The 25,304-nt window shown below is 41.2% G+C and overlaps 1 protein-coding gene across 1 annotated transcript in view; it reads left to right on the top strand.

Moving 5' to 3' along the window:
* cntfr (ciliary neurotrophic factor receptor) overlaps positions 1 to 25,304 on the top strand; it is a 195,071-nt gene that overhangs the window by 105,649 nt on the left and 64,118 nt on the right. The window contains exon 4 of the mRNA XM_061073663.1: positions 8,099 to 8,332. Within this exon, the coding sequence (XP_060929646.1) occupies positions 8,099 to 8,332 (234 nt within the window). The remainder of the gene's footprint in view (positions 1 to 8,098; positions 8,333 to 25,304) is intronic.

Raw genomic sequence — 25,304 nt, 5'->3', positions numbered from 1 at the left:
AAATCTCGACCTCGAATACGAGCAAAGCAGCACGGCGGAGTTGAGAAGTCGGAGTGAAACCTGTCCAGACAAACGGATGAAGCAGGATGCAGTCGTCTCTTTTCCCACCACTCTCTGTTTTTCTCTCTCCGCCGCAAAAAACCTACAGATGTTTCAGATCAAAGCGGTGTTATCCAGCTGTCCCGATCCTTTTCTCTCCTTCTCCTCGTAGCCGGCTCTCAGGAATCCTTCTCCCATTCCTCATTTCATGACCTCTCTAATCCAGGCTTGTAAAATATTAACTGCCCTACTCGCTCTCAACAATTCCTCCTCCCTCCTGTGCTGTCCCCCTTTTTTCCTCTAACTGCTCTCTCCACTTCATCTTTCCACTCCATCTCTCTTCTCCTCCGCTCCTTTCACGCCGCCTCTTATCTCGTGCACTCCCGTATTCCTCCCAGAACACAGACATCTAGAATGTGAAGTATCAATTAACCCCGTTTCTGTCTTCTCCAGTGGCTTCCGCAAGCCAGATGATGAGGGCAATGATCCGACTGACACACACACACACACACACACACACACACACACACACACACACACACACACACACACACACACACACACACACACACACACACACACACACACACACACACACACACACACACATACTGAACGCTGTATATCTACATGTGCGGTGGGGCCAAGATAAGATGGCAGGAAACAGGAAGTGGATTTATTTGAGCGTTGAAGCCCTGACTCATATACACACACACACACACACACACATGCACATGCACAGAAAACAGACACACAAACACTTGCACAGCTGCAGCTGCCTCAGTGCTCACATGAAAGGAGACGCAGAAGCAGAGAGAGTGGATGTTAATCTCTCTGTTGGAAAGAAAGAGACAGGGGAGAATATAGTGATAACTTAATTCCAAGATATTTGCAGAGGAAGTGTGTGTGTGTTTGTGAGGGAGAGTGTGTGAGAGAGTGTAAGTGTGTGTGTGGGTGGGTACAGAAGTGTGCCATGTTCGTGCATACGTTAATCCAAGTCTGCGTATTTTGGTGACTGTGTGGCATGCCTCTGTTTGTGTGTGTGTGTGTGTGTGTGTGTGTGTGTGTGTGTGTGTGTGTGTGTCTGCAGAACATTAATATGTGCATGGCTGTGAACGTGTCAACAGCACTTTGGTGCCGATACTTACAGGAGTTAATCGGATCTGTGCCTCGTGAATTGCAGCATTTAGCATTTTGCCGTGTCGTACCTCTCAGACACATCTGAGGAACCAGCCTAACCAGCTGTGGCACATGCTGACTGATGCAAGAAAACGCGTCTCTGTGGCTTTAAAAATGATTAGAAAAACACTACCTGTTTGAAATACCGTCCACTGAAGCAGAGTGTGCACATAACTCAAACCAATATTTTATGAAAGCTCATTACGAGGGCTGCAGGTCCTGATTACTTTTCCTCCCTGATGAATCTCTGAGTTATTACTGATAAATTGAGAATTTGTTTTGTCTATAACCAGAAAATAGTCATATGCATCCGTAACAGTTTCACATGAAAAATTAAGCAAAAGGTTGCCAACATTTCCCTGATTATTTTCATCATCCATCAACCTGTAAATAGTTTTTCAACAACATGATCGATTGAAATCTCAAATTTTCACCAAAAATAGGAAATTGTCTTCTCAACAAGCCAAATAAACAGTTTACAGGGATTTAAAACAGGCAATCGCAGCAAATCCGGTTGAAATCAGTGCATGTTTTCAATAGCACAGATATCAGCTGGAACATGTACTGTGGCTCGGCTCTGTTCAAGTGTTCCAGTGATGATAATGAGCCAGAAGGCACAATAACATCTAATGGTGCTTATACTTGCACATGTAAAAATACCCTCAGTATAAAGTCAGTATTTGTTTGCCGTTTCTGAAACCAGCTCATTCAAGCTATAAACTTTCTGCTGGATTATTTCAGTGTCAGTGCTTCACTTTCCACATTCAAACAAAGTCATATTTGTGCTTGTGAGCCAGTCGACAAAGAAACGCTGCATAAGGATAGGGAATGTTCTTGTTAACTGATTTTCATGGCCGAGCGTCTGTATTCACGGGGGGTCGATGAAGAGACGAGTGAAGGCCAACGCCGGAGGAGTGATGGTGGATTAGGGGCCCAGAGCAACAGACCAATCAGGTGTAAATAACCCACGTGTGACCCCCATTAATATTTGTATCTTCTGCTTACAACTTTGACTAAACACAGCTGTTGTGTTTCTGTACTTGGTGACCAAGAAGGAATGAAGGTAAAACAACCTTTTAGAATCCAAAATGGATAAAAAAAAAACGTTATTTCTGAAGTGGAGCCTATATATTCAAAAAGTTGCAGAGGTTTCCGCACAGTCACTGAGCAAAGTACTCCGTTTTTTTGAGCTACTATATTTTATTAAAATACTGTGTTGAATAAAGAATATTTTTCAATAAAAATCCAGGCTTTGAATTTCCAATTAAGATGAAAACACGGAATAAAAGAGAAACCCAAGCAGCATTGGAATGCGCAGCCACACAGTGCAACAAATTTGATCCTCTAAAGCTAAACTGATAATTCTCCCGGGCTCTATCTCAGTGTGTCAGCCAATCCAATATTTTACTGTTGGACTTTCAAAAGGCACGGCTCCCCTTAGGCATACAAATGCGATTCACTGATAAATGTTCTAGTGAGTTACAGCCCGGCTGGAAAGCGACACGGTCAGATACGCACATGCCAATGAATCCACAAGCAGGTCTACACACACACACACACCCACCCATGGTCTACCAGAAATAGTCACAGAGGAACACACATGCACAATCACTCTGGAACACGCATGAAAGCATGTTCAGGCGCACAAACACAGAGAATATAACATTTTGAGATAGTAAATCATGCCTGAACTGAACTTCAATTTCATTTCACGCCGCTGCCGTGGACCCGGATCATAACTTACAGCCAGTTACTCGCAGACACACACTTTAAAAACACACACACACACACACACATATGCATGGCTGAGTGAAGACGGGGATGCAGAATAATGGAGTCGCCCTCTTGCACATGTGAAAGGGGGCGGCTATTCTATGAATTGAAATGCACGCATGCACACACAGTGTCACACAACTGGTTCTCCATAATCTAAATCCAGCAGTATTCTAGTCAAAAGGGTGTTGTGTGTGTTTTATGGGTTGTGTGCTTGCTAGATGCATCTATAGTTGTTTTTGTATTTGTATGCGTGCACACATGCTTGTTTTGACAATTTAGAAGATCTTACATCTTTAGGACCATTTGTTCCTCTGAATTACCCACGTGTGTATTTTTGCAACAAATGCCCCCGTTTGTAGAAAACAGTTTGAACAGTCAGTAGCTTTCAGAACGATGCATCCGGCTGCTGTAGAAAATAATTATTTTGACGAGTGTTGTGCTTCTGCCACCTCTGAGGTTTTACTCGGCATTATGAGAAGAAGGGAATTTAATCTCACACGGCGACAAGAATCGAGGATGACTCACTTCTTTTGAACCGAACAGAATCTTCTTATTGTCCCGTTGCCAAAATCCAGACGAGTGAAACGCTGTTGACGTTCACTCAGGTAGTGATTAGAGTAACTAGGCTCCTGATGCATAGAGAAGTGATTTCACATTTTAGTTTTTGCCCCATCTCCTGCTTCTTAGACATTTCTCAGATTGATGGAGTTTCAGCCGGCAGCCACTACTCAGAGCTTCGGGGTTGGTCTAAACTCCTCTGCATGTTTCTCTATGATTATATATTTAATCCACAATATATTTTATTCAAAATAATTTAATTTATGTCCTCATTTATAGTTAGTGTTACCCTGACAAAACAGTTGATTATCAGGCAGTGAGGAACAGATTGTTTACATGTGATAAAGTAGAAGCTAAAGCCACACTTTTTCTTTTAAGGTATTTAAAGTCATGCCCCTGTTCTATTATGTCATTTGCAAGATTGTTAGAAATTACTTTCACATATAAACAGCAGCTTTCCCTTTTTTCCCCAAGTTCCCTAAAACCCTTAATTTGGTGTTGAACGAGTCCATGCGTGTGAAGCGATCTCGCTCCGTGTGAAACGTTTGCCGGGACTCTTTCTTTGAAGCATGGATGTGTGTGTCGTTTGGCCTGTTAGCGCCGAATCACAGCCGCCGCCTCAAATCATTTAAAGCCTTTCTCTCACGCCGCTAAGCCGTGAGCTGACATCTTCCTCCTATGTCCATGTCCTCACTTCATCAACAGACATTTGATGATGCTGCGGAGGGGAGGCGGAACAATGTCCTGCCCGACGGCACTCGATGTTTGAACAAGTCAACCTGAGGCTGTTTAATCAGCTCATCAAACACAGAGCTACTTGAGCTCATGAAAATCATCTCTGATACCCGGCTAATGATATTTTGACCTTAATTGATCTCTCTGGTTGAATTACAGTTAATCAAGGTGAACAGGATGAGATGTAAATGTGTCAGTGTCACTCTGTTCATTTAAAGCAGACAACACAATGCACATTATCTGGGTCTCCACATCCCTCTTTTCACTGGATCTCACAGTCTGTCCAATATTCTTTTTAACATTATCTTATTTTTATTTCCTCATTCTTTCCCTTCTCCATCTTGGTTTTTATTTCTTTCTCTTTCTGTTTCTCCACCACCAACACATGTATAATCTCACTTGCTGTGGTCTCGACAATAACTGTCATGGTAAACATGACACGCACTAGAACTTACATTAACTATGTGTGTGACAGGTCTGGCAGGTCTTAGCATCATTGACCTCTCAACACAACATGTTTATGATAATTCGCTGCTCTGGGAAAACATCGGGAGAATCCATGAGAACTGCAATGTTCTCAGCGCCCAGTGGAATTCTGCTATAAATAAAAAAAAGTTCAACTTTCCCTTAATGGCGTGAAACGTGTTGCGTCTTCCCAGTAACCCCTCGAGCTCCTTGTTATTTTTCCACATTGTAAGACAACTGCACAAACTGTTCCCGGCTTGTTCCAGCAAACTGAAGCACATGAACATCGCCCTATACCACGAACGTGTGAAATATACAAGTTGTTCACACTTCTTTGAGTTTCAGGCAAAGTATAATGTGTATTTTTTCCAAACCTTGAAACTGCAGATTGAATTTTAAATTACTTGTTTTTAGGTTAAGTTAATGTAGTTACAAATACCCTGGTACATTCCTATTAAAATACAAACGTATATCCTACATGTCCTAAGCATGCACTCTTATGTTTGACCTCATTGAAACACAAAAGATCAGTGAATATTTTCTGTTCTGATTTGTCATTAGATTTGATTCACATGAGATCAAAATATTTGTTCAACCTGCAGTGCCCTTGATTCTGTTATTTTGTTTTTCACCTCATGTTTTTAATCATTATGTTTAGTATCAATAAAACTTGACTTATTTATTGCAGCACACAAAAGCTAACAACTGGAGTTATCTGAGCTGCTTTGCCTCTAGGAGAGTCAAAGACTTTTTTTCCTTAGGGAGCAAATGGTCTGGCATCAGCATACACACGTTAAATAATGAGTAAATACTGTAAGAAACTAAGCTTCTTGAAGGACATTGATGGTTTAAATCTCATTGCTACAACACAACGTTGTCCTGGAGCTTCTTACAGCAACCCGTCTATTACCAAAAGATCAATAGCACTTGAGCTGAATGTCATTATGGTTATTAGGCCTGCTTGTCTGTATGCTGATGAAGCACAAGGACATTATGCAGGGCACGCTGAGGGCCTTTGCATATGTGTGAGGGAGGACATGAGTGTACTCACAAGTGTTTCTGCTTGTGTTTCCACTGATTCCATTACGAGCCTTGTGTGTGTGTGGCCCGTGTGCAGGGTGTTCATTATCGGTGATGAATGCTGGATTCAGAGGAGGCGGGTTCAAGGTGAGAGGAAGAGGAGCAGGGAGGGGAGGCTGAGACAAGGGAAAGAGACAGTGAGAATTATGTGAGGTCGCGCTGGATGATTTTAATACCAATACGTCCACTTGCAGCCAAATTTAGGACCTAGCCAGGATCTGAGTCAAAATGTCATGACGGTGCTACAACCTTTTTTACCACCGTTACACCAGCAGGTAGGACACGCCCTAAAATGCAGTTGCACCATCAGCTTAGATTGTTCAAATGGAGCCCAGACACTGACTGTGGAGGAAGAAGAGGAGAGTGAGAAGTTTGTTTTTTAGAAACACGAGAGAAGAGCAGAAATTTAACCGATAGGCATGGGGGGGTGGAAGAAGCAAAAGGTTAGAGAGATGAATGGATATTGGAAAGGACAGCGGTAGAAAGAGATTGATGTAACCTGGGAGGATAAGAAGAATGGGATGTGGCAGGAGTGAGGAGGTCAAGCAATCGGTTCTGTGTAGAGACTCAAGGACACTCACTTGAAAAATCCACAAAAAAGGTAATTTCAGCATTATATTTGAGGGGGGCATGCTCCTCAACATTTTAATAAAATATTATAAATATCCCTTTCCGATGACATCAGTTAGAGCAGGATTATGATTTCACTCTCGTACTCAGATAACAGTTTAATGCCACCTGAAGGCAGTGAAAGGACTGGGCAAGGACTTTTTCTAATGGTATTACATTTCAGATGATACGCTCTCTCACTTTGATAAAAATAAGTAAATTTAATAAGACTGTACAGCATATCCTGTAGAATTATAATTTGTCCAGAAACCACTTCAAAGTTAAGACTATACAATACTAAGGGAAAGTGTGTCATCTCTTCTCTTCTCTCCGCACATTTAGTCGCCACAGAAAGCACAAGAGGCACCAAGCACATCATCAAAGCTAACATCAAAGTCAAACTGTATGGGTTTTTTCTTTCCCCCCTCTAAGATGCGGATAACTTTTTATGTAAATAAAGTCACACATCTGCTCAAAGTAACTTGACAGAAGAGGAGATCAAACGAACATTGCTTTTCTTGCCACTGACATACACATGCACGCATATTATTTGGACGCGGAGATGATGGAGACGGACGGGTTGGAAAAAGAACAGCGATAAAAGGAAGGAAAAGGAGAGATGGCATGTGCGTTGGAGGACGAGCGAGGGCTGGCGAGGTTAAGAGGGATTGAGCGACAGGCAGAGGAGGACGGAGAGAACAAACAGTGTCAGGTTAATGTTAATGGGGACAGGGATCTTGTCCTATTAAATATAGATGGCTCTGTTATGGGGCATGAAATATACATGAAACACTAGGTTGACATCTGTGTCGGCTGCGTTTTAGAGGCACGTCTGAAGAAATGGAAAGCAGGAAGAGGGCTCCGGCGGAAAAACAGCAAGTTGAGAGGCACTGTGGTGAAAAATAAATGAGGGAGGGGACACGCAGACAAGAAGAAAGACGAGGATTCAGGACGGCATTTGATCCCACATCAGAAAAGGGGCTTCGCCTAAGATGGGGATCAATAATTTATTGTTGTAGCTTGTTGTGCTGTTGATCCTTTTGTGTTTAAGTGTTAATCTGAGGTCTTCACCCAGTGTGTTCATGACAGGTCCTGCAGGGATTTATCCACAAAGCAGGGCTACCAACCCCAGTGTCCGGGATAAGACGCCCATAAGTCTCTACTGTCTGTTAACCCTTGTGGTCATGATCCCAAAGACATTACTGAACCAAGGATAGAGGCATCACAGAAAACCCATGTAGCATCTTCCTGTACAGTGTCTCCTCTTAAGGTTTCAGAGGGAGTGACACATTGTTTAATGTATGAAATAGAATATTACTTTATTTTGCTATTCTTCATTCATATATAAATGATTTAACATTTATCTAAAAACTGTCAATTTAAATCAGTGAGTAAGAAATAGACAGAGCCGTGCTCAACAATATATAACCCCAAAAATGATATTTGGAATATTCAGTTATATCTCAAATACCTTGTGGCTGTTTCTTGTTGATAGAACAGAATAGTTAGGAAAGTTCCTCAATTTTCCAGTCCATGCTTTTTTTTCCCCCTTTTTTTCCAGTCGCACAAATCGCAGTGATTTCACCGTGGACACGTTTCACTTGTTATTCAACGTTGATGTTTCTAACCCTTCGTCTTTTCCTCTGTGTGCTTCCAGTTGCCAGGAACCAGTATGAGCGAATGGCCAGTGATGTCACCATGCAGTGCGGCTCCCTGGACAATGACGCGTCGGTGTCATGGAAGGTGAACGGGACAGATGTGAAGGCCCAGCACCATCTAGAAGGTCCCAGGCTGATCCTGACCCAAGTGAACCTGGGCCACAACGGACTCTACAGCTGCTTCCAGAACCCGCACGGCGAGAGGCGCGACACCATCCTCCTCCACATCGGCAGTAAGTTCCAAATATCACTTCTAATAAGACGGGCTGAATCTTTAATCGACCCAAAGGGCAACTGGGTCATTGCTGCAGTAAAAAGTGAAAGGAAAATGCTTTCAGGGCCTTCACTTGTATTTCACTTCAGTCTTCTGTGTATGCACAAAAGCAAAAACAGATATATGGATGATTTACAATAATCCTGCATCTGTTATATAATACACAGAATGTTGCACCAGCTGCGAGTGAGTTCAGAGGTTGCTCAGTTTCGACGCAGCTCTGGCATCGACTTAAAACGATGCTGCACCATGCAATTTACTGGCAAACTGGTAATTACAGGATCCTGGTGCATTAAATTCTGTTGGCCCACGAATCATCTCGTACATCATTTCAATGCAAACCAGCAATTGTGCTGTCCGCTCATGTCAAGTCAGCATACGGCTAATGTGATTACTGTGACCAGAACCATCTGAACCCGCAGCATCCAGGCTGAAATGAAGCCGCTGTGATTTGCTTCTTCACCGACTGTCTTTCCTCAGCAGGGTGACAACCAATTATTACTCTGGTGTTTATCTGCTGTTTCTCACGTTCTGCTCTTGACCTGTTGACCTTGTGCTGAACTTTTCTCCTCATCCTCACACCACTCAACTCCGGTTGTGGTCACTTCCTTCTTTCCTCAGTTCATGTTATATGCTGGTACTTTATCAAGAGACAAATGGTGACGTGTGGTTATATCTCTAAACAGGTACATCTCTAAATTTTAGATTTGTATTTATTTAAAGAAGGATTTAATTGCCAAATGACAGTAGTAGTTGATTTAGTTGAATGTTTTAATTAAGTTGTTCATGATAAAGAAGCAAGTCTATCATTATTTGGTGATTTTGAAACTGTGAGTGACTCAGCAAAACCTATAAAACACTACAGTAATTTAAACTAATGCTGACAATGGCGAGGATGCCCTGTATTCTTCTGTACAAGTGGGTTTTTATGTTGACATAGTTATATCTTCTTGTTAGCTTTTGCATAAACCCGTAACTGTATACAAATTGTTTTACCCTTTCTGGCCATATTCATGTATATACAAAACACGAGCAACTGTGGAATTACTGCTTAGATATATATACTTTGACATCTACCACTTTGGCGAATTTGCATGTGAAACTACCTGTTGGTGGAATCTTCACAGTTGTGGGTTTTTGTGCCTGATTTCCCAAATGACGCACTATGGGTGAAACCAGCCACTCACAATCACAGAGGTTCTTAAATGACAGAGAAGCCGTTCTGCAGGTTGTTGATTGCAGCACCGTTGTTAAAGAAGCCACGTCGAGGAACTCGATCTGAGCAGTTACAGTCTCTCTATTACTGCCACGATGGACCTGAATACATTTACCCATCATTTCAAGTGCTGACATTATGACTTTGTGTCACAGACCTTGTAATGTTAATGCACTTAATTTGCACAAGTTCATATTCTTGTTGCGTTGGATGATAAAAAACCTTTAGGTAAATGACAATTTTAATGGTAAGTTATAATATTTGAAGGGGTGTTTCATTTAAATTTTAAATGCATATATAATAAAACTTGAATTCTTATGGTAACCAACCACTGCCAGCTGACATGCTCTAATGATTAGTTGTTAAGATGACATTCGGTCATTTTGCTGTTAGTGCTGTGCATTTTAATAATCATACAAAAGCTAAATGAGTGTCAAATTAACCGCATGTCCCGGTGGCCTGTGAGTTGGCAATGGCCTCCTTCGAGATCCATTATTCTGATGGTGAAGGTTTTATTCACTGGGCCTGTGCATAATAATGGTGTTAAGATGGGACGGAGATGTAAATGACGAGAGCGCCTGAGGGTAATTGGACTGAAAACACCTTTGGTAAATGTGATATTTAGCTCAATCTCCGTTCATCCATGTGTCAACTTTCTAAAACGGTCGAGTTAAAACCAAATTAACAAGAGAGCTGGAAGTCCTTATCTTTATTGAAGGTTTTCTCTTGGATATTATTCATTTAATACGTAATTCTTACAAGGGCTAAACAATATGGCTAACAAATGTTTCAAAAATAAAAATTTTCCTAATCGTCCATATCGATAAATACCACGATAAATGTCTTCTTTTTATTTTCTTTCAAGTTTAAAGACCTGCAGAGTGAATGTTTTATACTCGATAAACAGCAAAGCATTATAGAAATCTCCTCATTGTGCTTGCATATTATGATTGAAATGGTAATACAATATCAAGTTATGGGCCACTTACTCAAAAACTATCAAAAAAGTGTTATTTTTAGTTTTATTTAATTTACCTGTACTTAAAACTCAGATTTATATTGACAGTTGTATCTGACCCCCTCCTTTTCCTTCAGTTAAAACACATCTGCCGCTGCAGTAATGCTCCACGATTGATGTTGCACATTAAATAACAAACTTGAGACATATGTTTTCTACTCAACAGTGATTTAACGTTTTGTTTTTGTTAGTATAATGAGGAACAGGCAATATTTCAATGTTAAATTCCCACGGGAATCATACTGAAGCTGTTATTTTATTGTCGCAGGTAAACTTTAATATTTCTTTGGTATCAGTCATGGAAGACCGCTTCTGCACGATGCCAAAAAGTGACAAGTTTTGATATATGGGGAGAAGTTATCACTCCCAGGGCTATGAAAAATATGATGGCATAGCAGCTCTGGTCAAAGTCAAAGAGAGAAAGAAAGGAAGGTTGGTTCTGTTACTTTTCCTGTGCTGAGTTAATATGTCATTGCAGTAAATTGCTTTAATGTAAATCTGTTATAAGCCCTAAACAAATGATCTTATTTATGCCAATTGACGTAAAACAAGAGTAAAACAAAGTCGGGTTGGGAAAGAATTTAGAAAATCTGGCCTGCATATGCCCTTATCGTTTAAACAGGAAACCCCACCTCCAGTATATGATCCTATCAACTTTTCATCAGAGCCAATAGAAAGCCAAGCGCCTCACCTCATCACCTATCAAGATTTCCTCCCCGGCTCTTGGTAAACGTAACATTTCCGTGCAAACGTTTGATGAATGAGACTGTACGTGAGTGTGACAGTTTGGTTAATCATATCGGCAATGATGAATTACTGAATGCTGAAATAATACTGAATTAATGAGGGTTTTATGTTTGGAGGATTGTGTCAGCAGGGTGAGCGATGCAAGGCACAAACAGAAAAGACAACAATGTGTGTGTGGTTGTGAAGATTGAGATAGAGAAGTGTATACTGCATGTGCACAAACCGAGTGTGTATCTTTGTGTGTGTTGCTGTAACCTGTGGGGATTATCTGCATCATAATGACACTTTGGTGTTCTCACATTGTGTGTGGGTGTGTTTGTGTGCGGGAGAGCGTACATGGCGTAACTACTCATGAGGGGTGAATTACACGTTTGCTGGAACAATACCCCAGTGGAGAAGCCTGGCAGTGAATATAATTACCCTGATAACAGTTGGTGATTTTACGACATGTTCGGGACTCGCACGCTCGGGCCACGTCGACTTTAACTCTGCATTTCAAACTAAAATCACACCTGTGCCACACTGGGGCCGTGAGGAGCACCTGACGGCTGCCTCACTGATCTGCTGCGTCGAACAGGCGGGTGTGTCTGTTGTGTGTCTGTTGTGGTGCTGCTTACGTGAGGTTTCTAGACTACTATATTTCCCTTGAATGAAAGAAGCCTATGTACTCAACTAAATGCTGTGACACTACATTATGAAGCCATGCGTCTTCTGGTCCTGCATCAGCAATAGAAACCTTGTTAAATCAAATCAAGTGATTCAATGAACAGAAACGCTGGAGTGCTTTTACTTTGAAACAGCTACAGGAAGTTGCACTGCAGTGTCTCGTGTGGATCAAGAGGTTTGGCGCGGGGGGGCGATGTGTTTTTTATTGTTGCTGTACATATATACACATCTATTCAGTTAAGGATATGTAATTGTACGATACCAAATTTGCTTGGATATGAGAGAAATTCATAAGATGTGCAAAGAAACATCTCACCTGGTGCATTATTAAAAATATTAATATTAACTATATGACAATAACAAATGTTGTCGGTAAATGACATGATATATCATTTTGAGACAATTTCATATCACTGATAAACTGACATTACATCATAATCACGCAAGTTCACCCTCTTAAAGAGCAACGATCTTTTTCTTTTTAGTATTCTCTCATTAAACACTTTTCAGGTTTTTTTTTTTTATCTGCACAGTTTCATTACATTACCTGTCACCTAGGAGAGCAAAGTGTTGTGCAGATACAGTGATAATGACACGATGACAGGCGACACTTGTTGTGATTACCATTGCGATGATAGTTTGATTTTATGCAGTGTTTACGACCTGCACCGGGGGCTTGTTATGTTTTGCACAGATAGCGTTGTTATCAGGAGAATAGCACACAGCCATCTGTCTATGTTTATTAATTTCTCACTCTTTACACCTTGTCTCAGTTTCTCTCAAACTTTGTGATTGTTTCTTGTCCGTCTCACTTTCTCACCTCATCTCTTCTTTATAAATATATTTCCGTATTATTAGAAAAATCTGCCTGATTCTGTCAATATTCCTCAGAGCATTCATACGTCGCACCCCCGTTCATATCCTTTCCATCTAAGTTGTTGCAGCAAAGAGTTTGTGTGTAGGTGTGCTTGCCTCACAATCACACAAACCCCACAGTTGTCTCTGAGTGTGCGTCTGTGAGGTGTCTTTGTATATTTCACCTCTCTACCTGTATTTCTGCCATAAGATGTTTATATCGTGTCTGTCACGTTGCTTAAATTAAATTAGAGCCTGAGTGATCTTTTAATAAAAATCCTCAGATTTCTGCCTTTTACAGACATATTGGTTTTGGCATTTATGTTTGGAGATATAACTTTTAATTAAAAGAATAAACTCGATGCATAGCAATAGAATTTAGATTCTTCATTTAAGTTTATTTGTTTGAGTTTAAAATGACAACTAACGACATCTTAGTTCATTTGATATAATAGATTTATCGATATTTTATTTAGTTCTTCCTAATATTAATAAAAGTATCTGCATTCACCCACAATAATCAGTATCGGTCAGACTCTGTATTAAACACTATACAAATTTAGATGTGTTCTCGCATGTGTGTGAGTACTTGTGTGCACATGGCCAGGTGTTGTAGTCACACAAAGTTTACTTTATAAAAAGTGTCTGTCTAATTAAACACTCGGGGACACGCACACAGAAACACGTCCACTCACTGAACAAATCGATGACTGTCTGCACAAAGAGAAGTGATGTACGCAGGTGGAGAAACACCAGGTTGCAGACTGATGGAGAAAAAAAGAGTGTGACATTAAAAGTTCATTATGGTTTAATAAGCAAGAGGTGATAAAGCTCTGAAGCCCTTTGGTGAAACACAGCGTCCTCTTTCCTTCGCTGTCACAACACGAGGTGTTATTGCTTTTTTTTTTTCTCCATCATTCCATCTATCGTCGTCTTCACTGGCCGTCAGCTAAACAATTTATAGCATCGCAACTGCACCTGACCAGTTATTGTGACTCGTAGCCAACACAACATCAACAGCAGAGCCTCGTATATATATAATCCACCAGTCACCCTGATGACCTGTCACTTGTCGGCCTGTGAGACACATGTTCTGCTCTTAGACGGCCCGACTGTTCGCTGGAGCAGTCGCTTCAGGTGTGAAATCAATTCTACTAATGATGGTATGAAGTGGGAGTTACACTTCATACTCCATAGTGATTAGAAAGATGGTTAATGACACATCAGTGGGATATTTTCTCTGATAAGTAGATGTGTAGACAATGCGGAGAAAGTTTTATGTAAAAAAAAACAAGGCAAAATTTTAAAATCCTGGTTTGAATTAGCCAAATAAACTCATGATGAACAGAAGAGGTTTTTGTTAAGAGTGTTTACATGTGTATACCTGTGTGTACGTATGGACATGCAGTCAAAAGTTTATTAGGGCCCGAGCATCGAATGGTGAGAGGCCCTATTGAAATTGTAATTTCCTTTGTATTCTGAAAACTCAATATTAAGCATAAAACAGAAAACACTAAAACGCTTACACTGATGTATTTCTCAGTTCCAGACCCTTTTCACACGTGCACGCTATTCCTATTCTCGGTAACTCGTCAGGTTGCTGCTGCACGTGGGCCGCTCTCCTCCAGCTGTTAGCACCGGTTCCTAAACGTGATGATTTGCCGTACAGAGCTGTGAAATTGCGATGGCCCCTCCAAACATCAGGACGTGCATATCTAAAAGCTCCATCGCTGATCACTCCCCCGTCTTTAGAGCCCATTAGCCGGTCACTCAGCCCGTCAGTGTGCCAGCCACTCACTCCGCTGCCAGCTCTCTTTCTCTTTCTCTCCTCGTCTCTTTGTTTTTTGTTCTCTCGAAATTCTTGACAGACAATTCACGGGGCAATCAGGCCACTCCAGACAAAGCACTCACATTACCGTAATGACAAGATTTTAAACAGCTGTAACCGAGGAAAAAAACATGTATATTTTGAGCGAGGGTTGTAATGAATTTATACCATAAATCATCACACATGAGGAGTTGGGGGGGGCTTCCAGCTTTGGCACGGAGTCCTTCTTGTATACAAATCCGGTCTGAGCCGCTCTCGGATCACAGCGGTGCAAACGACAAACGATGACTGAAGTCCTAACCACCAGTATTGTCGGTGTGTGGGTTGGGTCACGAGGCCAAGTCCATCTGGCTCGGTTTGAAGCGTATGTACACATGTGTTTGTTTGTGTGCATGTGGTTGGTATGTTTAAAGTCTCGAGAAAAGGAGAAGCTCACTGTGGTCACATGTGAAACAAAATCTATTCTTTCTATCTACATAGGACATTTCTCTCTGTTTCGCTCTCAAATCAGAATAAACACGGATGTTCACACTGCTGAAGATGCATCAACAACACTGAATAATAACAAGTTATTATAAAATGCTTATTAGGATAGTTTTGGTGATAGTTTTCGCCCCAGTTTGTGATTTTGTCTGGAGGATTACACAAAAACTAGTGAACAGATTTTAATGAAACGTGATGGAGGGATGGGACGTGAGCCAAGAGCGAACCCGTTAAATTCTGGCACAGATCTGAACAAAGGGGCACACGAAGGAATTGTTTGTTATAACAATCTGAGATAGGGTGTTTTTTGGCTTTTCCCCAATTTCCCAGGGAATAATTCATGGATTTTGAATAATAATCAGACATATTTAGTAGACTGATATGTGAGTGTGTGTGTAATTTGATGCAGCTTGATTGGATTAAAGGGGACTGTGGGGCCTTGGTAGACGAACCCTCCTACTGACGAAGGAGGGTTTGTTTTCATCTGACTTAGTTATTTTGCAGGATTAAGCAAATACTCCAAAAAATAATCAGGATCTAGTGAATTGAAATCAATTTGTATGGGAGCTGCTGTAGCCCTGAAACTTTTCTTTACCCAAGGACATCATTTAAGAAAAGTTACCAAATATAATTGACAAAATCCATTTCTGATTAATTGCTTAAATCAATTAATCTCCAAGGCTACAGAAGATCACACACACACACACACACACACACACAGACAGACAGACACACACACACACACACACACACACATGCAGGCCCGTCAGCCTCTCCACAGATGACTTGAAGGAGGAGTGAGTTCTCTTGTTAAATTGATGTGCATCTCTTACCCTCAGGCAACTTTTTCTCTCACACAGACACCAATTGGTATCTCTTCCCTTTCTCTGGGCAGCTTGTTTGTGTGTAGACCCCACCATCCACACACACATACACCGACACACACAACCACACAGACACACACTCAGGGGACCCGTGCTACATTGCTGGGTAATGGAATTGTCTTGTCTCCTTGCAGACAGATCGCTATGGAGGAGGGTGAACTGGTAGAGCCTCCTCCTCTGGGACCTACTGCTCAAACTGGGAAGTGTTTGGCCCCACATGCAAGGCCACTGCTGGAGCCACTCAGCCTCCATTTTAATTACTACCCCCCTCTGCTTGTCCCAGTCAATCATAATAAATAGAAAAATACTCGCGTGGAGGATTTACACGGCTGTGGAATTGAATTCAACAGTTTGTCAACCCCGGCCGGTCTCGGGGGTCTTGTTTCTGTCAGCGTGAGAAGTGTGCTGGAACGAGAATTTTAAAAATTCATATGCATGTTTGGAAGGTAGCACCTGGAAGAGCGACAAATACAAGCCACAGTGTCAGGGAAGTAAATCTTGATGACACCCTGGTGGAAAGGATTTTTTTTTATAATGTTTCAAGAGCTAAAGGAAATTGATTTAGTTTTTACTCGTCCTGTTTTAACGTGGGAAGAGAAACTGCGTAAATATTGATCTCCAGAAGGAAAACTGTATCAGATATATGAGTTTTAGATTTATGCTTGTTCTAAGTCAGCAGTGCCACCAAGTGTTCCTGAGCTAGAGCATGAGTGAGCTGTTCTCCAGCTGACCTCTGACTCGACTGAAACAATAACAGGACTTATCCGCAGGAATTAATAAAATATAAGGTCAGAAAAAAGACTTGATGAGAATGTTAATGCTGAGTTGAAACAAATATTCATCAAAGTTTTCCACTGTTTTGTTCAGAAACGGCTTTGACAGGAACAATTTAAAATCATATATTGATCTAAAGGAAGTTTCTAATTAATTTTACCCAGGATTTCCACAGTATCCTTTGTATTTAAACATTAGGTTGTGGTTTGTCGCTGTAAATTCTCAATATTCATCCTCAGCATCAGCATATTTCTCCCCTTTCTCCCTTTTTTCACCCTCCAGTTTCAGTTTTACCTCTTTTTTGTTCCGCTCCACATCGCCAATTTCTCCCCCTCTCTCGATTTTTTGCTCTATTTGCAGGACAACAGCATCTCCCATCACTTTATTGCAGCAGACAACCATAACAAATAGGAAAATGGGCCCAGTTTAAGAAGTCAATGGGAAGCCACGAGGGAAACGCAGACATATTAAAAAAAAAAAAAAGGGGGAGAGAGGGATTCACTGTGTGCTTTGGCCTCTGTGTATCAGCTGGGTATCAGCAGTAATCTGGCGAGATGGATTGTTTTCCCTGCACGTCCCTCTCAGTGTTACTGTTTCAAGGAGACGCAATGTGGGGAAAAATCACTAAGGCCTCAGGAAAACGCTGCTGTTCTTTGCTCCTGATAACGTAACAAGGTGTTTTGTCCTTACCGAGGTTTAAATGCATCTGTGTGTCAGGTTATACACTCGTGCAGCTCGGGCGGAAAAAGCATGAAAAACACAATTTCTCCCGCTTTTCAGCTCAACAAAGGTTTTTCTTTTTCTCAAAAACTCAGGTCCAGTTTTTTAACGTTGTGTCTTTTGTGCTTTTTCAGTATTTTTCATTTCATTACACCTCAAACTCATTCCGACTACAATTACTACTTTTATATATATTTTTTTGCTTCCTCATATTTTTTGAATCCGGGCCCGATCCTGTGGTTTCTATCTCATTCTGTTTCTCTCGCTAATCCTCTTATTCTGCCTCCTAGTCTCTCCTACATCACCCATTACTTTCTCCTTCCCTTGTCATCTTTCTCTCACTTGTTTGGTGTATAAAAAGCTTCTGCTGAAATTCTAATATGGGGATGTTTCCGCTCCCGCTGTCCTCACCAGGGGTTCATAGGCGATTTGACCAAGGGGTGGTGGGGGTGGTCTCCATGTGTGTCTGTGTGCAAGAGCGAGGCCAAGGACGCCTCTCTCCTTTTCTTCTCAATGCCTGTACGTTTTAAAAATGATCTGAGGATAGCACAATCAAGTTTTTTAGCAGGATGCGTTTTGGTCATTTTAGTTAAGCTAGGTTGTTAAAAGATGAGGAGAAGAAGAGCAACACGGAAAACAACAACATGAAGTTCAATTTAAAGACAAGGGCTTGTGGATCAACTCGTCCAGAACTAGTAAAACTTTCAGAAGAAATAATTGAGAGAAACTAAATTAGTTAAGAACCAGGTGGATGCAGACGTGGACCAGGAGCCTATCACTGAAAACAATGCAGAGAAGAAACCAGGAGTCAGGATCTTTGTTCACTTTAGAACCAAAACACGCGGATGCAGCGATGAGAGAAAGTAAAATAGCTTCTGTGAATTCTAAAAGAGGAAAAAGACAGAACACAGTGAAATGCCATGTGGGTTTCCTCTTATAAATGGTAAAACAGAAGGAAACTCAATATTTGATGAGAATATATAATGTGTTCTCATATTAAAATAGAATAATAAGTATTAGGGTTTTGCAGCCAATTGGATTTTGAAGCACAGTGGAACATTGCTGGTCAACAGCTTAATGGGCACATGGATAAATAATATGCAGACAAAAAGCCAATTGCAGCAAACTGGAGGCTGAACTCGGCCGGAGCGTCACGTTGAATCTCCTAAAACGCTGATCCTCGCTCCAATTAAACTCTCACTGCTCCAGCTCCGTTCCACTCAGATGCTCTGCATGAAACAAAACCGTGGAAACACGTCTGGTAATTGGCAGTGTGAGATACAGAGGCTCCTCTCGCCTCCTTGTTCTTTGCTCCCTTTTAATAACCCTGCGCCTCCTCTTGTTATGTCAATCTGAAGAAAGTACAACATTATTCAGTTTCTCCGTCCGTCATCACCTGTTGAATTTCTTTTCTCATGGAACTGAGAATATTGACTCTTGATTCCTGATCCTCTATCCAATCACATCCTCTCCTCCTCCTCTCCATCTTCCTCTCCTCTTTTTCTCTTCTCTCCTCTCCTCTTCTTCGCCTCTCCTCTTTTGCTCCTCTTTCTCTCCTCTCATCTGTCTCTCTCTCTATCCAATCACCCCTTTCCTTGCCTCTCCTCTCTCTCTATTCTCTTCCTTTCCTCTTTCTCTTCCTCACCTCTTGCCATTTATCTCCTTTCCTCTCCTCTCATCTGTCTCTCCCTCTATCCAACCATACCATCTTTCTCTCCTCTTCCACTCCCTTTCCTCTTCCTTGCCTCTTGTCTTCCTCTTTCTCTCCTGTCCTCTACCCCTTCCTCGCCTCTCATTTCCATCTTCATGTTCCTCTCCTCTTCTTCTCCTCTCCCCTTCATCTTCCACCTCTCCTCCTCCTCTTCCTCTACTCTCCCCTTCTCTCCAGATTGTCTTAGATCACTGACTGTTTCATTTACAGGTTTAAAATGGCTCTGTGGTTCAAACTCATATATTTGATTCAAAAGTAAGTTTTGATCCAGCTCTGTCTCACAATACAAAAAATAGGGATCATCTTGTAAAATGAGGTGAGTCGGGGTTCATTGTGTTCTCTCTCTCTCTCTCTCTCTCTCTCTCTCTCTCTCTCTCTCTCTCTCTCTCTCTCTCTCTCTCTCTCTCTCTCTCTCTCTCTCTCTCTCTCTCTCTCTCTCTCTCTCTCTCTCTCTCTCTCTCTCTCTCTCTCTCTCTCTCTCTCTCTCTCCATAGGTAGTGGGTTAAAGCGACTGTATTATTATCTTGTCTCTTGTATTCGCTCTGCTCTCCCACAGTTGACATGCAGCAAAACACAAATGTCAGTGAATTGTGTGTGTGTGTGTTTGTGGTTTGTATATCTAGGTGTTGCTGCTTGTGGGCACCTTGTTGTGCGCTTCATATTAATTTGTCACTGTCTTTCTGGGTGTTCATCTTTGTTTTTGCCAAAATTCAAAGCTGCGGTTTTGTCTGTGCGTGTGTGTGCCAGTCTGTGTGCTTCAGTGGCTGTCGCTGTGTGTTTTGTGTCTGTGCCAGGAAGGTAAATGCCTGTTCCCTCTTGATTAGTATCCAGTGAAATAGAAATTTCTAGGCTGTCTCTGCCCTTTTTTACTATTTTGTGTGTGTGCGTGAGAGAGAGAAAGGAGAGGCCGTGAGGTTGCTCCATTGACGTCAAGCGACTCAGGATTGGTCAGATATCGGCCATTTATCTCTCCATCTCTCTCTCTCTGTCTGTGTGTGTGACTCAGTCCAATTGTCAAATGTTCCGAGAGGTAAAACCATCCGCTCCTGAAAACCCGTGCAGGCAGCTCTGTCACATCCACTCAGTCCAACGTGTCCCACACCTAAAACCGAAACCCTGCAAAAATGTCTTGTCAAAGCTCAGACAGAGAAACTGCTCGGTGTTACAAACACTTTCCTCAGCTTCCTGCTCTTTAAGAAACAGTCGCACACTGTTGCCTCACAGGTGGAAACAAACACTTCCACAAGAAGTGTACAGGAAGAAACATACGTCTCAGTGTTTCAAGTTGGTGTAATACCCGTACACTGAGTGATAAGGTTGTTTAAACACATAGATAATCAGTTTTTTAATATACCGTTCATTTTTGAAAGCTGCCCCCCCCCCAAGCAGATTGTGAGAAGTTAACCATTAAGCTTTAAAGTCAATTATTATCCTTGAAAAGAGGTGAGAACTGGTTCATGCCTGTTAAAGTGAAGCTACGACTTAATAACCTTGTCTCTTGAAACGGTCTTAATATTCTCGATGACATTTCAGGACCAGGGCAACTCATCAAAAATAGATTCTCAGCCTCATCGTTATAGAATTTTAAATTCCAGCGCAGCCATCGGCAACTTTTACCATAAAATATTGCACGTATGACTCCTGCAGACAGGGTTCCGTTTTACAAGCATATCAAAATGGTATGAAATCCGTTCCATACGTGACGTAAAGGTTTAACTGTGCATTTTTATGAAGGTTTTCCAAAATGTTTCATCTATATTCTTCCCTCCATTTCTGCTGTAAAGCTCTGACACGGAGAAGTGAGAGAATTAGCCGGCGTCCCCTCAACTCTCATCTGCTCAGATAAAGAGGCTCGAACAAACTGAGATGTGTGCAGAGTTGTGCGTGCGACGAGGAAGAGAGTAACGCAAAGAGACACTATGAGACAACGCGTCTGTGGATGAAAGTCAGAGAAAACAAATGAAGGAGGGAGGAGAGAAAATTAACACATATATGTAGAAAGAGTGCACGTATGTGTGAAGTGTGAATGTGGAATCCAACGTGCATATGTGTCATCATGCATCTCTGAAGAGTATGCAGGCTCACTATATATTTTTTATCTATATATCTCTGTCTATATTCTCTAAATGTTGGTGGGTGTGTGGGTATGTGTGTAATGGACCATCCTCTAATATCATTTCATGCCTAAGGATAAAAGTGACTTCTCCATTTAGTCGATTTGGGCCATTTCAAACTAATCTGCACTTCCAGAGAAGATTGTTTTCCACTTACTCAGTGACTTATTAAAGTGATGATAATATACAGGCGGACAGCGTCGCACTTTAAGACGCTGCAGGAGTGTTTTTTTATACTGCACCGACACAAAGAGAGAAATCTTCAGCGGCATTTTCCAATGAAATTGTTGATATTGTCAATGAAGAGTTGTTTGTTGAGGCAAAGTTGGAAAATATGGTGTTTGTTTAGTGTTGCTGTAACTGCACACAATGTCAATGATAATAAACTCTGGATTATGCCGAATTTGGATAAATGGGTGGATCCAGGATTTTTATTTCACCGTCTTTAGCATGACCAAACTGGGGCGTTAGCCCTGGTGGACATATGAACTCTGGAGGCGCCCTTCTACTTGTGAGTAAGGTCATTGAGCTGCTGTTCTAACCATCCTATCATCAGGGCATTGGACCTTGGGCTCTGTGTCATTTGGTTTGGATACTTCCATAATGTGGTTTCTCATTCTTTGGGGTTCTTCTTTAAACAGCATTTCTCCTTTGGAGGGCAGTGTCTGTCATCGGCTATAGTAAAAGTAGGTGTAGTAGGTGGTTGTAGAAGCAAATTGAGGACTAGTAGCTATAAAATTTGTGAATTACAGTAGTTGTGCTAAAATAAACTATTTAGAGCATAACTATGAATATAAGTAATTATCACACATTAAACTAAAATTACAGGATGCACAGCCTGTAGTGTTTGGTGTAGGTTTGGCAAGAGCAGCATTTAAAAGCTTAATAGTGAAAGTTGTCGGCCTGGAGAGAAGTGTTAAAGTTTAAGGAGCAGCAGTGGCACAGTGATGTGTCTCTGATGAATGGAGGACTGCTGTGTTTTGCAGGAACCCAAGTGTGAGACACACTGTAGCGGCAGCACTGGAGATGTCTCAATTACACCAGCCTGTTGGTCCACTCTCTGGGGACCCGGCAGCTGTGAGCCTGGAGTGTGGCTAAATGGGACGGTCCCAGAGGACACATATACTCACAGAACACAACAGCTTGGGAAAAGACAGGGAGACGGCAGGGACAGGAAATGTAAGAATGTATAGAAGGCAACAGTGCGATCAATGTTACAGCTTGAAAAAGGCGTTAATATTAAATTCTTTGGAGCCCACTGGAGCTGAATCTACAGAAATATAACTTCTAGAAGTGGTTGATTTAAAAAAAAAAAGGTAAAACTAAGTCGCCGGATATGGAAAAAAGAAGCTGTAGTGAAAGGGATATGGGAAACAGGAACTCCACTTGTGTTCAGGGTAAACAAACACTGCCTTCTGGATATTCAGACACACACACACACACACACACACTTGTCGGGGTAGGCGGATGAAAGGAGTCTCAAACAAACATAGCTCCTGTGTCGAATGAGCTGCTCTTATTGTGGAATAATACAGAGATGTTAGTTTTGGCTGGACAAGAATGTGGGCTGTATCGGTGTATGTGTCTGTCTGTGTGTGTGTGAGAGTGTATGTGTGTGTGTGTGCAGCAACTCAAGCTTGCTAGTTATTTGTGCAGGCTTCCCATCAAGCGGTCAGCGTGCAAACACAAACAGACAACCACAAGTCTAATTATGTATTTTACAGTTTGAAACTGGATGTTTTTGGCAGATTTTTAGTTGTGCATCTAATGACGAGTGTGTGTCTGTCTCTCTGTTTGTGTTTGTGTGTCTCGTGCGTTTCTTTCTTTTCAACAAATCCTCCATGAACTGCAAAACATTTACTCACTGTTTTCGCCTTTGATTTGAATGTGAAAATCGTTCAACTCGACATGGCTTCTTTTGACGATCTGTGTATTTTAGAGACAGTTGAGCTACAGATACATGTCATTAATAAGACAGATAAGTAAAAGAATCAGATGTGACAGGTTAATACCTTATTTCAATCATATGCACACTAATCATTAACACTGTCTGTGTGGATTAGACAGTCTGGTGACAAAAAGTGAAACATTTGAGACATTAAAATGAAAGTTAATTATGTTAATTGATTTATAAACTATGACTTTAGCCGCTCTGCAACTTTTGTAACTAAATGTTCCGACCTTTCTAAGTTGTCGTTCAGACTTCACGGGAATAATCCCAGTCTGGAAATACATTTTTTCCCAGTTATTCAGACATATCGTGATCACACAATATTTCTGCTTTCCTGTGTGTTGCCACACCTTTGATTGTCTCGAAGGTGTCAAACTAGTCTTCGATTGAGTGTCAGATTGAATATCTGCACTATGGAACATATAAGCAAGATTCACCATTAAGAAATAGTGAACGTTTGTGATGGAACATCCATATATGAATCTGTGCAATGCTGCAGATGCTCCCAGTATTTACTTATTTGCCAAAAACGGCAACATGTCTGTATGTACTGTTTATTCTGATGCAAATGCATTTTCAGATGCTAAATTAAGACCTCTGAAACTTCTCTGCTATCATCTTATCACATTTAGAATATTGTTGCCATGGCGAAGCAGCTGTTTGCTCTTCGGATGCTCTGTAGGTGACGTAGCTCGTTATATATCGAGCCGGAGTTATTTTAGTTTGCATCCATCCACAACGGAACCCGCTGCTGTGATGTGAATCATTATTAGAGACAGATGTGTTTTTTTTATTTTTACTTAACCTCCATCTCCTTTTAGTGTTGAGAAGAATCTGTTTAGTGATGAAATATGTTTGTGGTGAAAAACAGACTCGTTTAGCAGTTTGCTTCAGTAGTTTTTTTTAACAGAGAATGAGAGTAATAAATCTTGTATATGTTCAGAGACTTCTCTCAGCAAACAGCTGTGTGTGTGTGTGTGTGTGTGTGTGTGTGTGTGTGTGTGTGTGTGTGTGTGTGTGTGTGTGTGTGTGTGTGTGTGTGTGTGTGTGTGTGTGTGTGTGTGTGTGTGTGTGTGTGTGTGTGTGTGTGTGTGTGTGTGTGTGTGTGTGTGTTAGTCAGCAGCTGGGGGAGGATGTGAGATTAACCGTATCAGAAGAGTCGAGAGGAGAAAATAAATGATTTCAGATTTCTCTCTCTGCATGTCTGGATGGAAAAAGTTATTGTCTGCTAATCGGAGAGTGAGATGAAATCATCACAGCAATACTACACTCGACTGACTCTCTTTTCTCTTCCACCCTCCATCCATCCGATTTCTCTCCATCTTCTCCCACTCTCATTGTCCTTTCTTTCATATTGTGTTTGTCAATTTGCTTTGGAATCTCTGATTTATCTTTTATTCTCTTCTATTTAACTTTTTCTAATATCCGAGAAGAGAAATAAACTGCAATTTGTTTCAGATCATACTTTTACACTTTGTGGTTTATGTAAATTCAACCGTAACAGCGTGTTGTTCTTTCTCTCTATTGAAGTTAAAATTTTAAAACAATATATGGCACTTTAACAGTGTCCCATATCAGCTCAGCATAAGACTGAGCACATGATGTAGACAACTATAAAATGTAAATTCAAACGATAAGAGATATGAAATGGAATTGAAATGAAAATAATAAAGTTCAACAGTTTTTTGGGGCTATTTTTCCTCTTTATATACATTGAGGTTTGTTGTTGTTGAACATTGTTTTGTACGACGTGGTTTCCCCATGGCACAAAATGGCGTCAGACAAAAAAACTGTAGAACGCCCACACTGATGGAGACACAGGATTGAACGTCCTTACTCAGCATTTTCATGCTCCAGTTGTTTCTGCGATAACCGACGTTGTAATGGCAGCAGAGGTCCGCTTACATCCACTGTGGTAATTTGGCATTTAGTAAATTGCAGTGTTGACATTCAGCGTTTTGTGA

Source organism: Limanda limanda, chromosome 1 (assembly GCF_963576545.1).
Source record: "Limanda limanda chromosome 1, fLimLim1.1, whole genome shotgun sequence".
NCBI lineage: Eukaryota > Metazoa > Chordata > Actinopteri > Pleuronectiformes > Pleuronectidae > Limanda > Limanda limanda.
This window is presented reverse-complemented; position numbering and strand designations above follow the sequence as displayed.